Here is a 24199-nt window from a genome sequence, read left to right on the forward strand (position 1 = left end):
CAGCTAACTATGATACTGCTACATAGGAACTGTAGCTCAGTGGACTACAGCTAACAATGATACTGCTACATGGGAACTGTAGCTCAGTGGACTACAGCTAACTATGATACTGCTACATGGGAACTGTAGCTCAGTGGACTACAGCTAACTATGATACTGCTACATGGGAACTGTAGCTCAGTGGACTACAGCTAACAATGATACTGCTACATAGGAACTGTAGCTCAGTGGACTACAGCTAACTATGATACCGCTACATAGGAACTGTAGCTCAGTGGACTACAGCTAACTATGATACTGCTACATGGGAACTGTAGCTCAGTGGACTACAGCTAACTATGATACTGCTACATGGGAACTGTAGCTCAGTGGACTACAGCTAACTATGATACTGCTACATAGGAACTGTAGCTCAGTGGACTACAGCTAACTATGATACTGCTACATGGGAACTGTAGCTCAGTGGACTACAGCTAACTATGATACTGCTACATGGGAACTGTAGCTCAGTGGACTACAGCTAACTATGATACTGCTACATGGCAACTGTAGCTCAATGGACTACAGCTAACTATGATACCGCTACATGGGAACTGTAGCTCAGTGGACTACAGCTAACTATGATACTGCTACATAGGAACTGTAGCTCAGTGGACTACAGCTAACTATGATACCGCTACATAGGAACTGTAGCTCAGTGGACTACAGCTAACTATGATACTACTACATGGCAACTGTAGCTCAATGGACTACAGCTAACTATGATACTGCTACATGGCAACTGTAGCTCAGTGGACTACAGCTAACTATGATACTGCTACATGGGAACTGTAGCTCAGTGGACTACAGCTAACTATGATACTGCTACATGGCAACTGTAGCTCAATGGACTACAGCTAACTATGATACTGCTACATAGGAACTGTAGCTCAGTGGACTACAGCTAACTATGATACTGCTACATAGGAACTGTAGCTCAGTGGACTACAGCTAACTATGATACTGCTACATGGGAACTGTAGCTCAGTGGACTGCAGCTAACTATGATACTGCTACATGGGAACTGTAGCTCAGTGGACTGCAGCTAACTATGATACTGCTACATGGGAACTGTAGCTCAGTGGACTACAGCTAACTATGATACTGCTACATGGGAACTGTAGCTCAGTGGACTACAGCTAACTATGATACTGCTACATGGGAACTGTAGCTCAGTGGACTACAGCTAACTATGATACTGCTACATGGGAACTGTAGCTCAGTGGACTACAGCTAACTATGAAACTGCTACATAGGAACTGTAGCTCAGTGGACTACAGCTAACTATGATACTGCTACATGGGAACTGTAGCTCAGTGGACTACAGCTAACTATGAAACTGCTACATAGGAACTGTAGCTCAGTGGACTACAGCTAACTATGATACTGCTACATGGGAACTGTAGCTCAGTGGACTACAGCTAACTATGATACTGCTACATGGGAACTGTAGCTCAGTGGACTACAGCTAAATATGATACTGCTACATGGGAACTGTAGCTCAGTGGACTACAGCTAACTATGATACTGCTACATGGGAACTGTAGCTCAGTGGACTACAGCTAAATATGATACTGCTACATGGGAACTGTAGCTCAGTGGACTACAGCTAACTATGATACTGCTACATGGCAACTGTGGTCTGGTGTAGGTGGTATCAGACGTGTTGTTGGGTAGATGTGACTGTGGTCTGGTGTAGATGGTATCAGATGTGACAGTGGTCTGGTGTAGGTGGTATTAGATGTGACAGTGGTCTGGTGTAGATGGTATTAGATGTGACTGTGGTCTGGTGTAGATGGTATCAGATGTGACAGTGGTCTGGTGTAGATGGTATCAGATGTGACTGTGGTCTGGTGTAGATGGTATTAGATGTGTTGTTGGGTAGATGTGACTGTGGTCTGGTGTAGATGGTATTAGATGTGACAGTGGTCTGGTGTAGATGGTATCAGATGTGTTGTTGGGTAGATGTGACTGTGGTCTGGTTTAGATGGTATCAGATGTGACAGTGGTCTGGTGTAGATGGTATTAGATGTGACAGTGGTCTGGTGTAGATGGTATTAGATGTGACAGTGGTCTGGTGTAGATGGTATTAGATGTGACAGTGGTCTGGTGTAGATGGTATTAGATGTGACTGTGGTCTGGTGTAGATGGTATCAGATGTGACAGTGGTCTGGTGTAGGTGGTATTAGATGTGACAGTGGTCTGGTGTAGGTGGTATCAGACGTGTTGTTGGGTAGATGTGACAGTGGTCTGGTGTAGATGGTATCAGATGTGACTGTGGTCTGGTGTAGATGGTATCAGATGTGTTGTTGGGTAGATGTGACAGTGGTCTGGTGTAGATGGTATCAGATGTGACAGTGGTCTGGTGTAGATGGTATCAGATGTGTTGTTGGGTAGATGTGACAGTGGTCTGGTGTAGATGGTATCAGATGTGTTGTTGGGTAGATGTGACAGTGGTCTGGTGTAGATGGTATCAGATGTGTTGTTGGGTAGATGTGACAGTGGTCTGGTGTAGATGGTATCAGATGTGACAGTGGTCTGGTGTAGATGGTATCAGATGTGACAGTGGTCTGGTGTAGATGGTATCAGATGTGACTGTGGTCTGGTGTAGATGGTATTAGATGTGACAGTGGTCTGGTGTAGGTGGTATCAGACGTGTTGTTGGGTAGATGTGACTGTGGTCTGGTGTAGATGGTATCAGATGTGACAGTGGTCTGGTGTAGATGGTATCAGATGTGACAGTGGTCTGGTGTAGATGGTATCAGATGTGACAGTGGTCTGGTGTAGATGGTATCAGATGTGACAGTGGTCTGGTGTAGGTAATATTTGGTTGTATTTATTTTGTAAATGTAACCTTTATTTAACTAGGCAAGTCAGTTAAGAACAAATTCTTATTTGGAATGAATGATATATCTCACATCTTACTGATTTTCCAACGTCAATTCTTTCCAGAAAAAAAAAACATCAGAATAGCCATCATACCGTTTATTTGAGACATCCAACATGAGAATAGTCATCCTACCCTTTACATGCGAGGGCCTTGACTGGCTGTTACATACGCCTCTGCGTTCCAAACGGCATCTTATTTGCTATATAGTACACTACGTTTGACCAGTGCCCTAAATAGGGAGCTATTCTTGATGCAGAGGCCTTTACTGGTTACTACACATCATCTGTTCAGTTGGAACTACAGGTCGTGGTTGTGTGCTCTATCAATGGACTGATTACATAGATGGACAATTAGAGTTAGTTCTATAACCTCATGCATTCCTACAGAGTTCTGTAATGTGTATATCTATACAGGAACATATTAGTTAATGGTTAAGCAGGTACGTTTAACAGGCTACATTCTGATATGATTAGAGACAGAGACGTTGCTTATGGGACTCTCCTCACCTGACTGTCTAGGTCTTTATTGATTCATTAGGAACTCCCCTCACCTGACTGTCTAGGTCTTTATTGATTCATTAGGAACTCCCCTCACCTGACTGTCTAGGTCTTTATTGATTAATTAGGAACTATCCTCACCTGACTGTCTAGGTCTTTATTGATTAATTAGGAACTATCCTCACCTGACTGTCTAGGTCTTTATTGACACAAAATGAAGTAAGAAAAACCAGTAAACACAGCCTTCCAGGAACAGAGATTGACACGCTTGGAATAGACTGTTGGTAGCTATTCTCTAGGAGTAGATAGGAGACAAGGTCAAAGAAGTTTGACAGTGTTGGGAGGGGCACTGGTTCCTGGAGGTCTTCTAGGAGAGGAAGGTTCGGACGGTGCCCTTGACCAGTCCTCTGCAGATGGGACATTTCCTCAGGGAGGGGCCCTTGTTCCTGGGGGTCTTCTAGGAGAGGAAGGTTCGGACGGTGCCCTTGACCAGTCCTCTGCAGATGGGACATTTCCTCAGGGAGGGGCCCTTGTTCCTGGGGGTCTTCTAGGAGAGGAAGGTTCGGACGGTGCCCTTGACCAGTCCTCTGCAGATGGGACATTTCCTCAGGGAGGGAGCGCACTCCTTACAGACCACCAGGTGACCACACGGGATGAAGACAATGTTCACCTCCTTGTCCATACACACCTTACAGGTCCGCTCCTCCTGCAATCGCCGTAGCTGCTCCTCCATCGGCAGGTCTGGAGAGGAGGAGGGAGGAGGGGAGGGAGAGGAGTGAGGGAGGGAGAGAAGTGAGGGAGGAGGGGGGGAGAGAAGTGAGGGAGGAGGGGGGGAGAGGAGTGAGGGAGGGAGACGGGGGGGAGAGGAGTGAGGGAGGAGGGGGGGAGAGGAGTGAGGGAGGGAGACGGGGGGGGAGAGGAGTGAGGGAGGGAGACGGGGGGGAGAGGAGTGAGGGAGGGAGACGGGGGGGGAGAGGAGTGAGGGAGACGGGGGGGAGAGGAGTGAGGGAGGAGGGGGGGAGAGGAGTGAGGGAGGAGGGGGGGAGAGGAGTGAGGGAGGAGGGGGGGAGAGGAGTGAGGGAGACAGGGGGGAGAGGAGTGAGGGAGCGGGGGAGGGAAGGAGATGGACGAATAGAGAAGTAAGTATGGAGACATAAAACAGACATGCTCTCCCCCCTTCCCATTGGATGAGGAGACTGACCCCACCCATCCCAGTTCCAAGGCAGCCGGTCTCAGCCACAGCTGAAAGCAGCCTAGTGTGTGTATGTGAAAGTGTGTGTACCTGAGAGATCTTGACTCGGTGATGAGGCTTCATTTGCCTGGGCTGAAAGGTGCATTGAGAACAAGAATTAAACAGAAGTCTGAAATGAAATTAAACTGAGTTGGACTGAACTAGGACTAACTAGGCTGAACTGGGACTAACTAGGACTAACTAGGCTGAACTGGGACTAACTAGGCTAGACACGATGTCAGTCTGATGATGTCACGGAGTAAGGCTTTATTACAGAGTTGATTGCCTACCTAGATCAGTTGTGTTGCTGAACTCTAACCCCAGCCCTACCCACCAATCATTCTCACAGTGACATGGTCAGAACATCTCTCCACCCCTCCCAAACCCCCCCTCCCAAACCTGGAGGACTGGACTATTGTTTAGGGAGTGAGGGAACTAGGGAGTGAGGGGTCAGGAGTTAGGGAACTAAGGAGTGAGGGGCTAGGAGTTAGGGAACTAGGGAGTGAGGGGTCAGGAGTTAGGGAACTAGGGAGTGAGAGGTCAGGGGGCTAGGAGTTAGGGAACTAGGGAGTGAGGGGCTAGGAGTTAGGGAACTAGGGAGTGAGGGGTCAGGAGTTAGGGAACTAAGGAGTGAGGGGTCAGGAGTTAGGGAACTAAGGAGTGAGGGGTCAGGAGTTAGGGAACTAAGGAGTGAGGGGCTAGGAGTTAGGGAACTAGGGAGTGAGGGGTTAGGGGGCTAGGAGTTAGGGAGTGAAGGGCCCATGGGACTACTGGTTAGGGGACTAGGGAGTGAGGGGTTAGGGGACTAGGGAGTGAGGGGTTAGGGGCCCATGGGACTACTGGTTAGGGGACTAGGGAGTGAGGGGTTAGGGGACTAGGGAGTGAGGGAGTGAGGGGACTAGGGAGTGAGGGGACTAGGGAGTGAGGGGACTAGGGAGTGAGGGAATGAGGGGCCCATGGGACTACTGGTTAGGGAACTAAGGAGTGAGAGGTCAGGGGGCTAGGAGTTAGGGAACTAGGGAGTGAGGGGCTAGGAGTTAGGGGACTAGGGAGTGAGGTGTTAGGGGGCTAGGAGTTAGGGAGTGAAGGGCCCATGGGACTACTGGTTAGGGGACTAGGGAGTGAGGGGTTAGGGGACTAGGGAGTGAGGGGTTAGGGGCCCATGGGACTACTGGTTAGGGGACTAGGGAGTGAGGGGTTAGGGGACTAGGGAGTGAGGGAGTGAGGGGACTAGGGAGTGAGGGGACTAGGGAGTGAGGGGACTAGGGAGTGAGGGAATGAGGGGCCCATGGGACTACTGGTTAGGGAACTAAGGAGTGAGAGGTCAGGGGGCTAGGAGTTAGGGAACTAGGGAGTGAGGGGCTAGGAGTTAGGGGACTAGGGAGTGAGGTGTTAGGGGGCTAGGAGTTAGGGAGTGAAGGGCCCATGGGACTACTGGTTAGGGGACTAGGGAGTGAGGGGTTAGGGGACTAGGGAGTGAGGGGTCAGGGGGCTAGGAGTTAGGGAGTGAAGGGCCCATGGGACTACTGGTTAGGGGACTAGGGAGTGAGGGGTTAGGGGACTAGGGAGTGAGGGGTTAGGGGACTAGGGAGTGAGGGGTTAGGGGACTAGGGAGTGAGGGGTTAGGGGGCTAGGAGTTAGTGAGTAAAGGGCCCATGGGACTACTGGTTAGGGGACTAGGGAGTGAGGAAGTGAGGGGTTAGGGGACTAGGGAGTGAGGGGTTAGGGGACTAGGGAGTGAGGGGTTAGGGGACTAGGGAGTGAGGGGCTAGGAGTTAGGGAGTGAAGGGCCCATGGGACTACTGGTTAGGGGACTAGAGAGTGAGGGGTTAGGGGGCTAGGAGTTAGGGAGTGAAGGGCCCATGGGACTACTGGTTAGGGGACTAGGGAGTGAGGGGTTAGGGGACTAGGGAGTGAGGGGTTAGGGGACTAGGGAGTGAGGGGTTAGGGGGCTAGGAGTTAGTGAGTGAAGGGCCCATGGGACTACTGGTTAGGGGACTAGGGAGTGAGGGAGTGAGGGGTTAGGGGACTAGGGAGTGAGGGGTTAGGGGACTAGGGAGTGAGGGGTTAGGGGACTAGGGAGTGAGGGGCTAGGAGTTAGGGAGTGAAGGGCCCATGGGACTACTGGTTAGGGGACTAGAGAGTGAGGGGTTAGGGGACTAGGGAGTGAGGGGTTAGGGGACTAGGGAGTGAGGGAGTGAGGGGTTAGGGGACTAGGGAGTGAGGGGCTAGGAGTTAGGGAGTGAAGGGCCCATGGGACTACTGGTTAGGGGACTAGGGAGTGAGGGGTTAGGGGGCTAGGAGTTAGGGAGTGAAGGGCCCATGGGACTACTGGTTAGGGGACTAGGGAGCGAGGGGTTAGGGGGCTAGGGAGTGAGGGGTTAGGGGGCTAGGAGTTAGGGAGTGAAGGGCCCATGGGACTACTGGTTAGGGGACTAGGGAGTGAGGGGTTAGGGGACTAGGGAGTGAGGGGCTAGGGGACTAGGGAGTGAGTGGCTAGGGGACTAGGGAGTGAGGGGTTAGGGGGCTAGGGAGTGAGGGGCTAGGGGACTAGGGAGTGAGGGGTTAGGGGGCTAGGGGACTAGGGAGTGAGGGGCTAGGGGACTAGGGAGTGAGGGGCTAGGGGGCTAGGGGACTAGGGAGTGAGGGGCTAGGGGACTAGGGAGTGAGGGGCTAGGGGACTAGGAGTTAGGGAGTGAAGGGCCCATGGGACTACTGGTTAGGGGACTAGGGAGTGAGGGGTTAGGGGGCTAGGAGTTAGGGAGTGAAGGGCCCATGGGACTACTGGTTAGGGGACTAGGGAGCGAGGGGTTAGGGGGCTAGGGAGTGAGGGGTTAGGGGGCTAGGAGTTAGGGAGTGAAGGGCCCATGGGACTACTGGTTAGGGGACTAGGGAGTGAGGGGTTTAGGGACTAGGGAGTGAGGGGCTAGGGGACTAGGGAGTGAGGGGCTAGGGGGCTAGGAGTTAGGGAGTGAAGGGCCCATGGGACTACTGGTTAGGGGACTAGGGAGTGAGGGGCTAGGGGACTAGGGAGTGAGGGGCTAGGGGACTAGGGAGTGAGGGGTTAGGGGGCTAGGGGACTAGGGAGTGAGGGGCTAGGGGACTAGGGAGTGAGGGGCTAGGGGACTAGGGAGTGAGGGGCTAGGGGACTAGGGAGTGAGGGGTTAGGGGCCCATGGGACTACTGGTTAGGGGACTAGGGAGTGAGGGGTTAGGGGACTAGGGAGTGAGGGGTTAGGGGACTAGGGAGTGAGGGGTTAGGGGACTAGGGAGTGAGGGGTTAGGGGACTAGGGAGTGAGGGGTTAGGGGACTAGGGAGTGGGGGGTTAGGGGACTAGGGAGTGAGGGGCTAGGGGACTAGGGAGAGAGGGGCTAGGGGACTAGGGAGAGAGGGGCTAGGGGACTAGGGAGTGAGGGGCTAGGGGACTAGGGAGAGAGGGGCTAGGGGACTAGGGAGAGAGGGGCTAGGGGACTAGGGAGAGAGGGGCTAGGGGACTAGGGAGAGAGGGGCTAGGGGACTAGGGAGAGAGGGGCTAGGGGACTAGGGAGTGAGGGGCTAGGGGACTAGGGAGTGAGGGGCTAGGGGACTAGGGAGTGAGGGGCTAGGGGACTAGGGAGTGAGGGGCTAGGGGACTAGGGAGTGAGGGGCTAGGGGACTAGGGAGTGAGGGGCTAGGGGACTAGGGAGTGAGGGGTTAGGGGGCTAGGGAGTGAGGGGCTAGGGAGTGAGGGGTTAGGGGGCTAGGGAGTGAGGGGCTAGGGAGTGAGGGGCTAGGGAGAGCCCCACAGCACAGTTGATGCTGTAGCACAAACATTGCTTAATGCAACTGAGCGTCTGAGCAGGGGAACACGACCTTACCAATGAGGTCTCTGAGCAGGTTAGGGTTAGGGGTCAGAGGTGAAGGTTTACCCAGAGGTCTCTGAGCAGGTTAGGGTTAGGGGTCAGAGGTGAAGGTTTACCCATGAGGTCTCTGAGCAGGTTAGGGTTAGGGGTCAGAGGTGAAGGTTTACCCATGAGGTCTCTGAGCAGGTTAGGGTTAGGGGTCAGAGTTGAAGGTTTACCCAAGGTGTCTTTGATCAGATTAGGGTTAGGGGTCAGATGTGATGTTTTACCCAGAGGTCTCTGAGTAGGTTAGGGTTAGGGTTAGAGGTGATGTTTTACCCAGAGGTCTCTGAGTAGGTTAGGGTTAGAGGTGATGTTTTACCCAGAGGTCTCTGAGCAGGTTAGGGGTCAGAGGTGAAGGTTTACCCATGAGGTCTCTAGCAGGTTAGGGGTCAGAGGTGATGTTTTACCCAGAGGTCTCTGTGCAGGATAGGTGAAGGTATTTTTGGTAATTGGTATTTTATTAGGATCCCCATTAGCTGTTGCACAAGCAGCAGCTACTCTTCCTGGGGTTCCACACAAAACATGACATAATACAGAACATCAATAGACAAGAACAGCTCAAGGACAGAACTACATACATTTATAAAGACACACTTAGCCGACATATCAATACAGACACACAAACTATCTAGGTCCAATAGGGGAGAGGTGTTGCTTTATCTGTTTATTGAAACCAGGTTTGCTGTTGATTTTAGCAATTTAAGATGGAAGGAAGTTCCATGCAATAACGGCGCTATTTAATACTGTTCGCTTTCTTGAATTTGTTCTGGATTTGGGGACTAGTGAAGAGACCCCTGGTGGCATGTCTGGTGGGGTAAGTGTGTGTGTGTCAGACCTGTGTTTAAGTTGACTATGCAAACAATTTGGTATTTTCAGCACCTGCAGCTTAACTAGATCTTTCTTTGCAGCACTGGACCACACGACTGGACAATAATCAAGATTAGACAAAACTAGAGTCAGCAGCACATGCCTTTTGGAGGGTTGTGTCAACAACAACAAGAAGAAGAGCATAACTGTTCCATAGACATCTGTAGAGGTCAACCTAGCACAGGTACATCTAACCTTCCCTTCAAAGTGCTAAGAACGAACTACAAAAAACACAAGAAAAAGAAGAATAGGGGGGAGGAGGAGGAGCGTATTTTACCAAAAGAAAATAGGGAAATATATTCAAGTTAATTTGTAAACAATTCTAGTTGTAGGTAAAAGCATCAACTAAACTTATGTGGGAAAAGGGACTGGATCTCCCTTGGGGTTAGTGGGGGGGGGGGGTTAGGGTTAGTGCTCAGGGGGGAGGTTAGGGTTAGTGCTCAGGGGGTTTAGGGTTAGTGCTCAGGGGGGGGTTAGGGTTAGTGCTCAGGGGGTTTAGGGTTAGTGCTCAGGGGGGGTTAGGGTTAGTGCTCAGGGGGGGGTGGTTAGGGGGGGGGTTAGTGCTCAGGGGGTTTAGGGTTAGTGCTCAGGGGGGAAGTTAGGGTTAGTGCTCAGGGGGTTTAGGGTTAGTGCTCAGGGGGGGTTAGGGTTAGTGCTCAGGGGGGGGTGGTTAGGGGGGGGTTAGTGCTCAGGGGGTTTAGGGTTAGTGCTCAGGGGGGGGGTTAGGGTTAGTGCTCAGGGGGGGGTGGTTAGGGTTAGTGCTCAGGGGAGAGGTTAGGGTTAGTGCTCGGGGGAGGTTAGGGTTAGTGCTCGGAGGGGTTAGTGCTCAAGGGTGGTTAGGTATGGGGGTCAGAGGTTGGGGTTAGAGCTAGAGCTCAGGGGGGTTAGGGTTAGAGGTTGGGGGGGTTACGGTTAGGTATGGGGGTTAGGGTTAGAGCTCAGGGGTGGTTAGGGTTAGAGGTTGGGGGGGTTACGGTTAGGTATGGGGGTTAGGGTTAGAGCTCAGGGGTGGTTAGGGTTAGGTATGGGGGTCAGAGGTTAGGGTTAGGTATGGGGGTCAGAGGTTAGGGTTAGGACTCAGGGGTGGTTAGGGTTAGAATATTTCCTGATAAGTCCTTCAAAAGGAAAGGTCTATATACTAGGCTGGCGATAGCTACAAGATCTATACGTATACTAGGCTGGTGATAGCTACACGATCTATACGTATACTAGGCTGGCGATAGTTACACGATCTATACGTATACTAGGCTGGCGATAGCTACACGATCTATACGTATACTAGGCTGGCGATAGCTACACGATCTATACGTATACTAGGCTGGCGATAGCTACAAGATCTATACGTATACTAGGCTGGCGATAGCTACAAGATCTATACGTATACTAGGCTGGTGATAGCTACAAGATCTATACGTATACTAGGCTGGTGATAGCTACACGATCTATACGTATACTAGGCTGGCGATAGCTACACGATCTATACGTATACTAGGCTGGTGATAGCTACAAGATCTATACATGTGTATTTAGAAACACACCAGCATATATTAAATAAGAATAATGACTCAGAAGTGCTTTCAAATAGAGGGAATATAGGGGATGGGGAATAAGGGTTGGGAATATAGGGGAATGAGGGTTGGGGTTATAGGGGATGGGGAATAAGGGATGGGGAATAACGGTTGGGGTTATAGGGGATGGAGAATAAGGGTGGGGAATATAGGGGATGGGGAATAAGGGTGGGGAATATAGGGGATGGGGAATAACGGTTGGGGTTATAGGGGATGGAGAATAAGGGTGGGGAATATAGGGGATGGGGAATAAGGGTGGGGAATATAGGGGATGGGGAATAAGGGTGGGGAATATAGGGGATGGGGAATAAGGGTGGGGAATATAGGGGATGGGGAATAAGGGTGGGGAATATAGGGGATGGGGAATAAGGGTGGGGAATATAGGGGATGGGGAATAAGGGTTGGGAATATAGGGGATGGGGAATAAGGGTTGGGAATATAGGGGATGGGGAATAAGGGTGGGGAATATAGGGGATGGGGAATAAGGGTGGGGAATATAGGGGATGGGGAATAAGGGTGGGGAATATAGGGGATGGGGAATAAGGGTTGGGAATATAGGGGATGGGGAATAAGGGTTGGGAATATAGGGGATGGGGAATAAGGGTTGGGAATATAGGGGATTGGCGTTGTAGGCGAATAAGGGTTGGCGTTGTAGGGGAATAAGGGTTGGCGTTGTAGGGGAATAAGGGTTGGCGTTGTAGGGGAATAAGGGTTAAGGTTATAGGGGGTGGGGAATAAGGGTTGGCGTTGTAGGGGATGGGGAATAAGGGTTGGCGTTGTAGGGGAATAAGGGTTGGCGTTGTAGGGGATGGGGAATAAGGGTTGGCGTTGTAGGGGAATAAGGGTTGGCGTTGTAGGGGATGGGGAATAAGGGTTAGGGTTATAACGATTCAATTCCTATAAATATTCACTCACATTTCAAACTATCATAGGCTTATGAAGAATTATTTCCATAATACCATATATACCAAAACCACACAAAATGATTCAACGGTAAAGAGAATCCAGACAATAGATAATAATCATCATGACAAGTACAATAGATCTGTAGCTTTATCCTAAAACCACTTCAGAAATCCCAGGGAGGACTCCAAGAGATGGTGCCGGGGGGGGTGGCTGCCGTTTTACGGGCTATTTTGTGTTCTTTCTCATTGTTTGTAACTTATTTTGTACATAATGTTGCTGCTACTGTCTCTTATGACCAATAAGAGCTTCTGAATATCAGAACAGCGATTACTCACCTCGAACTGGACTAAGAGTTTTTCTTGAATGAGTCTGATGCAAAGGATATACTGTTGCTCCCGGACCAGGCCCAAATCCCCGTCATTCACATTAAGATGGAGGTACAGGGGGCGGAGATCGGGGTGTCTTCTGAGAATTTGTCAGCAAGTGGGTAACCCGCCTCTACCACTCGTTCTATTGGCCAACGTGCAATCACTGGAGAATAAACTGGATGAGCTCTGTTGGAGACTGTCCTACCAACGGGACATTAAAAACTGCAATATCTTTATGTTTCACCGAGTCGTGGCTGAACGACGACATAGACAACATACAGTTGGATGGGTTATCTGTTCATCGGCAAGAAAGAACAGCTGGTTCAGATAAAACGAGGGGTGGGAGTGTGTGTCTTTGTCAATAACAGCTGCTGCGTGATGTCTAATATAAATGAATTCACGAGGTATTGCTCGCCTGAGGTAGAGTACCTCATGATAAGCAGAAGACCACACTATCTACCAAGAGAGATTCCATCTGTACTTTTCCATTTACCACCACAAACTGATGCTGGCACTAAGAACGCACTCAACCACCTGTATAAGGTCCTAAGCAAACAAGATGCTCATCCAGAAACAGCACTCCTAGTGGCCGGGGACTTTAATGCAGGCAAACTTAAATCTGTTTGAGCTAATTTCTACCAGCATGTCTCATGTGCAACAAGAGGGAAAAGAACTGCAGCCTACCTTTACTCCACACAGAGACGCGTACAAAGCTCTCCCTCGCCCTCCATTTGGCAAATCTGACCATTAATTATATCCTCCTGATTCCTGCTGACAAGCAAAAACTAAAGCAGGAAGTACATGTGACTCGCTCAATACGGAAGCCACGGATTACAGGCAACACTGCTTTTTAACACAGTGCGCCTCCAACCCGGAAGCCAGCCGCACCAATGTGTCGGAGGAAACACCGTGCACCTGGCCCCCTTGGTTGGCGCGCACTGCGCCCGGCCCGCCACAGGAGTCGCTGGAGCGCGATGAGACAAGGATATCCCTACCGGCCAAACCCTCCCTAACCCGGACGACGCTAAGCCAATTGTGCGTCGCCCCACGGACCTCCCGGCCGCGGCCGGCTGCGACAGATCCTGGGAGCGAACCCAGAGACTCTGGTGGCGCAGCTAGCGCTGCAGTGCCCTTGACCACTGCGCCACCCGGGATGCCCCTGATCTCTCTTTTGACGAACATATCAAGACTGTTTCAAGGACAGCTTTTTTCCATCTACGTAACATCGCAAAAATCAGAAACTTTCTGTCTAAAAATGATGCAGAAAAATGAATCCATGCTTTTGTTACTTCTAGATTAGACTACTGCAATGCTCTACTTTCCGGCTACCCGGATAAAGCACTAAATAAACTTCAGTTAGTGCTAAATACGGCTGCTAGAATCCTGACTAGAACCAAGAAATTTGATCATATTACTCCAGTGCTAGCCTCCCGACACTGGCTTCCTGTTATGGCAAGGGCTGATTTCAAGGTTTTACTGCTAACCTACAAAGCGTTACATGGGCTTGCTCCTACCTACCTCTCCGATTTGGTCCTGCAGTACATACCTACACGTACGCTACGGTCACAAGACGCAGGCCTCCTAATTGTCCCTGGAATTTCTAAGCAAACAGCTGGAGGCAGGGATTTCTCCTAAAGAGCTCCATTTTTATGGAATGGTCTGCCTACCCATGTGAGAGACGCAGACTCGGTCTCAACCTTTAAGTCTTTACTGAAGACTCATCTCTTGTGTAACAGTAGTCTAGGGGCAGTCTGGTCTGGTGTAACAGTAGTCTAGGGGCAGTCTGGCTGGTGTAACAGTAGTCTAGGGGCAGTCTGGTCTGGTGTAACAGTAGTCTAGGGGCAGTCTGGCTGGTGTAACAGTAGTCTAGGGGCAGTCTGTCTGGTCTGGTGTAACAGTAGTCTAGGGGCAGTCTGGTCTGGTGTAACAGTAGTTCTAGGGGCAGTCTGGTCTGGTGTAACAGTAGTCTAGGGGCAGTCTGGTCTGGTGTAACAGTAGTCTAGGGGCAGTCTGTCTGGTGTAACAGTAGGTCTAGGGGCAGTCTGGTCTGGTGTAACAGTAGTCTAGGGGCAGTCTGGTCTGGTCTGGTGTAACAGTAGTCTAGGGGCAGTCTGTCTGGTGTAACAGTAGTCTAGGGGCAGTCTGTCTGGTGTAACAGTAGTCTAGGGGCAGTCTGTCTGGTGTAACAGTAGTCTAGGGGCAGTCTGGTCTGGTGTAACAGTAGTCTAGGGGCAGTTTGGTCTGGTGTAACAGTAGTCTAGGGGCAGTCTGTCTGGTGTAACAGTAGTCTAGGGGCAGTCTGTCTGGTGTAACAGTAGTCTAGGGGCAGTCTGTCTGGTGTAACAGTAGTCTAGGGGCAGTCTGTCTGGTGTAACAGTAGTCTAGGGGCAGTCTGTCTGGTCTGGTGTAACAGTAGTCTAGGGGCAGTCTGTCTGGTCTGGTGTAACAGTAGTCTAGGGGCAGTCTGTCTGGTCTGGTGTAACAGTAGTCTAGGGGCAGTCTGGTCTGGTGTAACAGTAGTCTAGGGGCAGTCTGTCTGGTCTGGTGTAACAGTAGTCTAGGGGCAGTCTGTCTGGTATGGTGTAACAGTAGTCTAGGGGCAGTCTGTATGGTGTAACAGTAGTCTAGGGGCAGTCTGTCTGGTGTAACAGTAGTCTAGGGGCAGTCTGTCTGGTGTAACAGTAGTCTAGGGGCAGTCTGGTGTAACAGTAGTCTAGGGGCAGTCTGGTCTGGTGTAACAGTAGTCTAGGGGCAGTCTGTCTGGTGTAACAGTAGTCTAGGGGCAGTCTGGTCTGGTGTAACAGTAGTCTAGGGGCAGTCTGGTCTGGTGTAACAGTAGTCTAGGGGCAGTCTGGTCTGGTGTAACAGTAGTCTAGGGGCAGTCTGTCTGGTGTAACAGTAGTCTAGGGGCAGTCTGTCTGGTGTAACAGTAGTCTAGGGGCAGTCTGTATGGTGTAACAGTAGTCTAGGGGCAGTCTGTCTGGTGTAACAGTAGTCTAGGGGCAGTCTGTCTGGTGTAACAGTAGTCTAGGGGCAGTCTGTCTGGTGTAACAGTAGTCTAGGGGCAGTCTGTCTGGTGTAACAGTAGTCTAGGGGCAGTCTGTCTGGTGTAACAGTAGTCTAGGGGCAGTCTGGTCTGGTGTAACAGTAGTCTAGGGGCAGTCTGGTCTGGTGTAACAGTAGTCTAGGGGCAGTCTGTCTGGTCTGGTGTAACAGTAGTCTAGGGGCAGTCTGTCTGGTGTAACAGTAGTCTAGGGGCAGTCTGGTCTGGTGTAACAGTAGTCTAGGGGCAGTCTGGTCTGGTGTAACAGTAGTCTAGGGGCAGTCTGTCTGGTGTAACAGTAGTCTAGGGGCAGTCTGTCTGGTGTAACAGTAGTCTAGGGGCAGTCTGTCTGGTCTGGTGTAACAGTAGTCTAGGGGCAGTCTGGTCTGGTGTAACAGTAGTCTAGGGGCAGTCTGTCTGGTCTGGTGTAACAGTAGTCTAGGGGCAGTCTGTCTGGTCTGGTGTAACAGTAGTCTAGGGGCAGTCTGGTCTGGTGTAACAGTAGTCTAGGGGCAGTCTGTCTGGTGTAACAGTAGTCTAGGGGCAGTCTGTCTGGTCTGGTGTAACAGTAGTCTAGGGGCAGTCTGTCTGGTGTAACAGTAGTCTAGGGGCAGTCTGTCTGGTCTGGTGGGCGAGGATCATCATTACTCACCCAATTGGACATTACTGGTCAAGACCTGAAATCGGTTGTGGAGTGGTATCGACATATTGATGGAATAAGGTCCCTAAACTGATGGTTAGACAGGGTAGACCCAAGACTAGGTCTCTCCTGTCATCTAGTGGCCATTTATCGGTACTGCTTGCCACACGGAACCTCAATGGAGGCCCAGTGCAAGTCCTCAAAGGAAGGCTCAAACAATTGTTTGTCATACTTGGAACAATGAAATAGTGTGTTCTCCAATTGGATGTCAGACATTAGGGGTCAGAGGTGATGTTTTACCCATGAGGTCGCTGAGCAGGTTAGGGTTAGGGGTCAGAGGTGATGTTTTACCCATGAGGTCGCTGAGCAGGTTAGGGTTAGGGGTCAGAGGTGAAGGTTTACCCATGAGGTCGCTGAGCAGGTTAGGGTTAGGGGTCAGAGGTGATGTTTTACCCATGAGGTCGCTGAGCAGGTTAGGGTTAGGGGTCAGAGGTGAAGGTTTACCCATGAGGTCGCTGAGCAGGTTAGGGTTAGGGGTCAGAGGTGAAGGTTTACCCATGAGGTCTCTGAGCAGGTTAGGGTTAGGGGTCAGAGGTGAAGGTTTACCCATGAGGTCTCTGAGCAGGTTAGGGTTAGGGGTTAGAGGTGAAGGTTTACCCATGAGGTCTCTGAGCAGGTTAGGGTTAGGGGTCGGAGGTGAAGGTTTACCCATGAGATCTCTAGCAGGTTAGGGGTCAGAGGTGAAGGTTTACCCATGAGGTCTCTGAGCAGGTTAGGGTTAGGGGTTAGAGGTGAAGGTTTACCCATGAGGTCTCTGAGCAGGTTAGGGGTCAGAGGTGAAGGTTTACCCATGAGGTCTCTGAGCAGGTTAGGGTTAGGGGTCAGAGGTGAAGGTTTACCCATGAGTTCTCTGAGCAGGTTAGGGTTAGGGGTCAGAGGTGAAGGTTTACCCATGAGGTCTCTGAGCAGGTTAGGGTTAGGGGTCAGAGGTGAAGGTTTACCCATGAGGTCTCTGAGCAGGTTAGGGTTAGGGGTCAGAGGTGAAGGTTTACCCATGAGGTCTCTGAGCAGGTTAGGGTTAGGTGTCAGAGGTGAAGGTTTACCCATGAGGTCTCTGAGCAGGTTAGGGGTCGGAGGTGAAGGTTTACCCATGAGGTCTCTGAGCAGGTTAGGGTTAGGGGTCAGAGGTGAAGGTTTACCCATGAGGTCTCTGAGCAGGTTAGGGTTAGGGGTCGGAGGTGAAGGTTTACCCATGAGGTCTCTGAGCAGGTTAGGGGTCAGAGGTGAAGGTTTACCCATGAGGTCTCTGAGCAGGTTAGGGGTCAGAGGTGAAGGTTTACCCATGAGGTCTCTAGCAGGTTAGGGGTCAGAGGTGAAGGTTTACCCATGAGGTCTCTGAGCAGGTTAGGGTTAGGGATTAGAGGTGAAGGTTTACCCATGAGGTCTCTGAGCAGGTTAGGGTTAGGGGACAGAGGTGAAGGTTTACCCATGAGGTCTCTGAGCAGGTTAGGGTTAGGGCTCAGAGGTGAAGGTTTACCCATGAGGTCTCTGAGCAGGTTAGGGTTAGGGGTTAGAGGTGAAGGTTTACCCATGAGGTCTCTGAGCAGGTTAGGTGTCAGAGGTGAAGGTTTACCCATGAGGTCTCTGAGCAGGTTAGGGGTCAGAGGTGAAGGTTTACCCATGAGGTCTCTAGCAGGTTAGGGGTCGGAGGTGAAGGTTTACCCATGAGGTCTCTGAGCAGGTTAGGGTTAGGGGTTAGAGGTGAAGGTTTACCCATGAGGTCTCTGAGCAGGTTAGGGGTCAGAGGTAAAGGTTTACCCATGAGGTCTCTGAGCAGGTTAGGGTTAGGGGTCAGAGGTGAAGGTTTACCCATGAGGTCTCTGAGCAGGTTAGGGGTCAGAGGTGAAGGTTTACCCATGAGGTCTCTGAGCAGGTTAGGGTTAGGGGTCAGAGGTGAAGGTTTACCCATGAGGTCTCTGAGCAGGTTAGGGTTAGGGGTCAGAGGTGAAGGTTTACCCATGAGGTCTCTGAGCAGGTTAGGGTTAGGGGTCAGAGGTGAAGGTTTACCCATGAGGTCTCTGAGCAGGTTAGGGTTAGGGGTCAGAGGTGAAGGTTTACCCATGAGGTCTCTGAGCAGGTTAGGGTTAGGGGTCAGAGGTGAAGGTTTACCCATGAGGTCTCTGAGCAGGTTAGGGTTAGGGGTCAGAGGTGAAGGTTTACCCATGAGGTCTCTGAGCAGGTTAGGGTTAGGGGTCAGAGGTGAAGGTTTACCCATGAGGTCTCTGAGCAGGTTAGGGTTAGGGGTCAGAGGTGAAGGTTTACCCATGAGGTCTCTGAGCAGGTTAGGGGTCGGAGGTGAAGGTTTACCCATGAGGTCTCTGAGCAGGTTAGGGTTAGGGGTCAGAGGTGAAGGTTTACCCATGAGGTCTCTGAGCAGGTTAGGGTTAGGGGTCGGAGGTGAAGGTTTACCCATGAGGTCTCTGAGCAGGTTAGGGGTCAGAGGTGAAGGTTTACCCATGAGGTCTCTGAGCAGGTTAGGGGTCAGAGGTGAAGGTTTACCCATGAGGTCTCTAGCAGGTTAGGGGTCAGAGGTGAAGGTTTACCCATGAGGTCTCTGAGCAGGTTAGGGTTAGGGATTAGAGGTGAAGGTTTACCCATGAGGTCTCTGAGCAGGTTAGGGGTCAGAGGTGAAGGTTTACCCATGAGGTCTCTGAGCAGGTTAGGGTTAGGGGTCAGAGGTGAAGGTTTACCCAGAGGTCTCTGAGCAGGTTAGGGTTAGGGGTCAGAGGTGAAGGTTTACCCATGAGGTCTCTGAGCAGGTTAGGGTTAGGGGTCAGAGGTGAAGGTTTACCCATGAGGTCTCTGAGCAGGTTAGGGGTCAGAGGTGAAGGTTTACCCATGAGGTCTCTGAGCAGGTTAGGGGTCAGAGGTGAAGGTTTACCCATGAGGTCTCTAGCAGGTTAGGGGTCAGAGGTGAAGGTTTACCCATGAGGTCTCTGAGCAGGTTAGGGTTAGGGATTAGAGGTGAAGGTTTACCCATGAGGTCTCTGAGCAGGTTAGGGTTAGGGGTTAGAGGTGAAGGTTTACCCATGAGGTCTCTGAGCAGGTTAGGGGTCAGAGGTAAAGGTTTACCCATGAGGTCTCTGAGCAGGTTAGGGTTAGGGGTCAGAGGTGAAGGTTTACCCATGAGGTCTCTGAGCAGGTTAGGGGTCAGAGGTGAAGGTTTACCCATGAGGTCTCTGAGCAGGTTAGGGTTAGGGGTCAGAGGTGAAGGTTTACCCATGAGGTCTCTGAGCAGGTTAGGGTTAGGGGTCAGAGGTGAAGGTTTACCCATGAGGTCTCTGAGCAGGTTAGGGTTAGGGGTCAGAGGTGAAGGTTTACCCATGAGGTCTCTGAGCAGGTTAGGGTTAGGGGTCAGAGGTGAAGGTTTACCCATGAGGTCTCTGAGCAGGTTAGGGTTAGGGGTCAGAGGTGAAGGTTTACCCATGAGGTCTCTGAGCAGGTTAGGGGTCGGAGGTGAAGGTTTACCCATGAGGTCTCTGAGCAGGTTAGGGTTAGGGGTCAGAGGTGAAGGTTTACCCATGAGGTCTCTGAGCAGGTTAGGGTTAGGGGTCGGAGGTGAAGGTTTACCCATGAGGTCTCTGAGCAGGTTAGGGGTCAGAGGTGAAGGTTTACCCATGAGGTCTCTGAGCAGGTTAGGGGTCAGAGGTGAAGGTTTACCCATGAGGTCTCTAGCAGGTTAGGGGTCAGAGGTGAAGGTTTACCCATGAGGTCTCTGAGCAGGTTAGGGTTAGGGATTAGAGGTGAAGGTTTACCCATGAGGTCTCTGAGCAGGTTAGGGGTCAGAGGTGAAGGTTTACCCATGAGGTCTCTGAGCAGGTTAGGGTTAGGGGTCAGAGGTGAAGGTTTACCCAGAGGTCTCTGAGCAGGTTAGGGTTAGGGGTCAGAGGTGAAGGTTTACCCATGAGGTCTCTGAGCAGGTTAGGGTTAGGGGTCAGAGGTGAAGGTTTACCCATGAGGTCTCTGAGCAGGTTAGGGGTCAGAGGTGAAGGTTTACCCATGAGGTCTCTGAGCAGGTTAGGGGTCAGAGGTGAAGGTTTACCCATGAGGTCTCTAGCAGGTTAGGGGTCAGAGGTGAAGGTTTACCCATGAGGTCTCTGAGCAGGTTAGGGTTAGGGATTAGAGGTGAAGGTTTACCCATGAGGTCTCTGAGCAGGTTAGGGGTCAGAGGTGAAGGTTTACCCATGAGGTCTCTGAGCAGGTTAGGGTTAGGGGTCAGAGGTGAAGGTTTACCCAGAGGTCTCTGAGCAGGTTAGGGTTAGGGGTCAGAGGTGAAGGTTTACCCATGAGGTCTCTGAGCAGGTTAGGGTTAGGGGTCAGAGGTGAAGGTTTACCCATGAGGTCTCTGAGCAGGTTAGGGTTAGGGGTCAGAGGTGAAGGTTTACCCATGAGGTCTCTGAGCAGGTTAGGGTTAGGGGTCAGAGGTGAAGGTTTACCCATGAGGTCTCTGAGCAGGTTAGGGGTCGGAGGTGAAGGTTTACCCATGAGGTCTCTGAGCAGGTTAGGGGTCAGAGGTGAAGGTTTACCCATGAGGTCTCTGAGCAGGTTAGGGGTCAGAGGTGAAGGTTTACCCATGAGGTCTCTGAGCAGGTTAGGGGTCAGAGGTGAAGGTTTACCCATGAGGTCTCTAGCGGGTTAGGGGTCAGAGGTGAAGGTTTACCCATGAGGTCTCTGAGCAGGTTAGGGTTAGGGATTAGAGGTGAAGGTTTACCCATGAGGTCTCTGAGCAGGTTAGGGGTCAGAGGTGAAGGTTTACCCATGAGGTCTCTGAGCAGGTTAGGGTTAGGGGTCAGAGGTGAAGGTTTACCCAGAGGTCTCTGAGCAGGTTAGGGTTAGGGGTCAGAGGTGAAGGTTTACCCATGAGGTCTCTGAGCAGGTTAGGGTTAGGGGTCAGAGGTGAAGGTTTACCCATGAGGTCTCTGAGCAGGTTAGGGGTCAGAGGTGAAGGTTTACCCATGAGGTCTCTGAGCAGGTTAGGGTTAGGGGTCAGAGGTGAAGGTTTACCCATGAGGTGTCTGAGCAGGTTAGGGTTAGGGGTCAGAGGTGAAGGTTTACCCATGAGGTCTCTGAGCAGGTTAGGGGTCGGAGGTGAAGGTTTACCCATGAGGTCTCTGAGCAGGTTAGGGGTCAGAGGTGAAGGTTTACCCATGAGGTCTCTGAGCAGGTTAGGGGTCAGAGGTGAAGGTTTACCCATGAGGTCTCTAGCAGGTTAGGGGTCAGAGGTGAAGGTTTACCCATGAGGTCTCTGAGCAGGTTAGGGTTAGGGATTAGAGGTGAAGGTTTACCCATGAGGTCTCTGAGCAGGTTAGGGGTCAGAGGTGAAGGTTTACCCATGAGGTCTCTGAGCAGGTTAGGGTTAGGGGTTAGAGGTGAAGGTTTACCCATGAGGTCTCTGAGCGGGTTAGGGGTCAGAGGTGAAGGTTTACCCATGAGGTCTCTGAGCAGGTTAGGGTTAGGGGTCAGAGGTGAAGGTTTACCCATGAGGTCTCTGAGCAGGTTAGGGTTAGGGGTCAGAGGTGAAGGTTTACCCATGAGGTCTCTGAGCAGGTTAGGGTTAGGGGTCAGAGGTGAAGGTTTACCCATGAGGTCTCTGAGCAGGTTAGGGTTAGGGGTCAGAGGTGAAGGTTTACCCATGAGGTCTCTGAGCAGGTTAGGGGTCGGAGGTGAAGGTTTACCCATGAGGTCTCTGAGCAGGTTAGGGGTCAGAGGTGAAGGTTTACCCATGAGGTCTCTGAGCAGGTTAGGGGTCAGAGGTGAAGGTTTACCCATGAGGTCTCTAGCAGGTTAGGGGTCAGAGGTGAAGGTTTACCCATGAGGTCTCTGAGCAGGTTAGGGTTAGGGATTAGAGGTGAAGGTTTACCCATGAGGTCTCTGAGCAGGTTAGGGGTCAGAGGTGAAGGTTTACCCATGAGGTCTCTGAGCAGGTTAGGGTTAGGGGTCAGAGGTGAAGGTTTACCCAGAGGTCTCTGAGCAGGTTAGGGTTAGGGGTCAGAGGTGAAGGTTTACCCATGAGGTCTCTGAGCAGGTTAGGGTTAGGGGTCAGAGGTGAAGGTTTACCCATGAGGTCTCTGAGCAGGTTAGGGGTCAGAGGTGAAGGTTTACCCATGAGGTCTCTGAGCAGGTTAGGGTTAGGGGTCAGAGGTGAAGGTTTACCCATGAGGTGTCTGAGCAGGTTAGGGTTAGGGGTCAGAGGTGAAGGTTTACCCATGAGGTCTCTGAGCAGGTTAGGGGTCGGAGGTGAAGGTTTACCCATGAGGTCTCTGAGCAGGTTAGGGGTCAGAGGTGAAGGTTTACCCATGAGGTCTCTGAGCAGGTTAGGGGTCAGAGGTGAAGGTTTACCCATGAGGTCTCTAGCAGGTTAGGGGTCAGAGGTGAAGGTTTACCCATGAGGTCTCTGAGCAGGTTAGGGTTAGGGATTAGAGGTGAAGGTTTACCCATGAGGTCTCTGAGCAGGTTAGGGGTCAGAGGTGAAGGTTTACCCATGAGGTCTCTGAGCAGGTTAGGGTTAGGGGTCAGAGGTGAAGGTTTACCCAGAGGTCTCTGAGCAGGTTAGGGTTAGGGGTCAGAGGTGAAGGTTTACCCATGAGGTCTCTGAGCAGGTTAGGGGTCAGAGGTGAAGGTTTACCCATGAGGTCTCTGAGCAGGTTAGGGTTAGGGGTCAGAGGTGAAGGTTTACCCATGAGGTCTCTGAGCAGGTTAGGGTTAGGGGTCAGAGGTGAAGGTTTACCCATGAGGTCTCTGAGCAGGTTAGGGTTAGGGGTCAGAGGTGAAGGTTTACCCATGAGGTCTCTGAGCAGGTTAGGGTTAGGGGTCAGAGGTGATGATTTACCCATGAGGTCTCTGAGCAGGTTAGGGGTCGGAGGTGAAGGTTTACCCATGAGGTCTCTGAGCAGGTTAGGGTTAGGGGTCAGAGGTGAAGGTTTACCCATGAGGTCTCTGAGCAGGTTAGGGTTAGGGGTCAGAGGTGAAGGTTTACCCATGAGGTCTCTGAGCAGGTTAGGGGTCAGAGGTGAAGGTTTACCCATGAGGTCTCTGAGCAGGTTAGGGGTCAGAGGTGAAGGTTTACCCATGAGGTCTCTGAGCAGGTTAGGGGTCAGAGGTGAAGGTTTACCCATGAGGTCTCTGAGCAGGTTAGGGGTCAGAGGTGAAGGTTTACCCATGAGGTCTCTGAGCAGGTTAGGGGTCAGAGGTGAAGGTTTACCCATGAGGTCTCTGAGCAGGTTAGGGGTCAGAGGTGAAGGTTTACCCATGAGGTCTCTGAGCAGGTTAGGGGTCAGAGGTGAAGGTTTACCCATGAGGTCTCTGAGCAGGTTAGGGGTTAGAGATGAAGGTTTACCCATGAGGTCTCTGAGCGGGTTAGGGGTCAGAGGTGAAGGTTTACCCATGAGGTCTCTGAGCAGGTTAGGGTTAGGGGTCAGAGGTGAAGGTTTACCCATGAGGTCTCTGAGCAGGTTAGGGTTAGGGGTCAGAGGTGAAGGTTTACCCATGAGGTCTCTGAGCAGGTTAGGGTTAGGGGTCAGAGGTGAAGGTTTACCCATGAGGTCTCTGAGCAGGTTAGGGTTAGGGGTCGGAGGTGAAGGTTTACCCATGAGGTCTCTGAGCAGGTTAGGGTTAGGGGTCGGAGGTGAAGGTTTACCCATGAGGTCTCTGAGCAGGTTAGGGGTCAGAGGTGAAGGTTTACCCATGAGGTCTCTGAGCAGGTTAGGGGTCAGAGGTGAAGGTTTACCCATGAGGTCTCTGAGCAGGTTAGGGTTAGGGGTCAGAGGTGAAGGTTTACCCATGAGGTCTCTGAGCAGGTTAGGGGTCAGAGGTGAAGGTTTACCCATGAGGTCTCTGAGCAGGTTAGGGTTAGGGGTCAGAGGTGAAGGTTTACCCATGAGGTCTCTGAGCAGGTTTGGGGTCAGAGGTGAAGGTTTACCCATGAGGTCTCTGAGCAGGTTAGGGGTTAGAGGTGAAGGTTTACCCAGAGGTCTCTAGCAGGTTAGGGTTAGGGGTCAGAGGTGAAGGTTTACCCATGAGGTCTCTGAGCAGGTTAGGGTTAGGGGTCAGAGGTGAAGGTTTACCCATGAGGTCTCTGAGCAGGTTAGGGTTAGGGTTAGAGGTGAAGGTTTACCCATGACGTCTCTAGCAGGTTAGGGTTAGGGGTCAGAGGTGAAGGTTTACCCATGAGGTCTCTGAGCAGGTTAGGGTTAGGGGTCAGAGGTGA

At 51.4% G+C, this 24199-nt stretch overlaps 1 protein-coding gene across 6 annotated transcripts in view; it reads right to left on the reverse strand.

Moving 5' to 3' along the window:
• Window positions 1-3009: 3009 nt before the first annotated feature.
• The window catches only part of LOC129867916 (inhibitor of apoptosis protein-like), a 128195-nt gene continuing 107005 nt past the window's right edge, over window positions 3010-24199 (reverse strand). For 5 of the 6 annotated variants that reach the window (XM_055941397.1, XM_055941404.1, XM_055941403.1 and 2 more), the window contains 2 exons: window positions 4709-4750; window positions 3010-4167 (listed from right to left, as the gene is read on the reverse strand). In XM_055941397.1, coding sequence (XP_055797372.1) covers window positions 3974-4167; window positions 4709-4750 — 236 coding nt within the window. In that variant the 3' untranslated portion in view covers window positions 3010-3973. The remainder of the gene's footprint in view (window positions 4168-4708; window positions 4751-24199) is intronic. The other variant, XM_055941398.1, reaches the window with a different exon arrangement.

This window comes from Salvelinus fontinalis, chromosome 13 (assembly GCF_029448725.1).
Source record: "Salvelinus fontinalis isolate EN_2023a chromosome 13, ASM2944872v1, whole genome shotgun sequence".
Lineage (NCBI taxonomy): Eukaryota > Metazoa > Chordata > Actinopteri > Salmoniformes > Salmonidae > Salvelinus > Salvelinus fontinalis.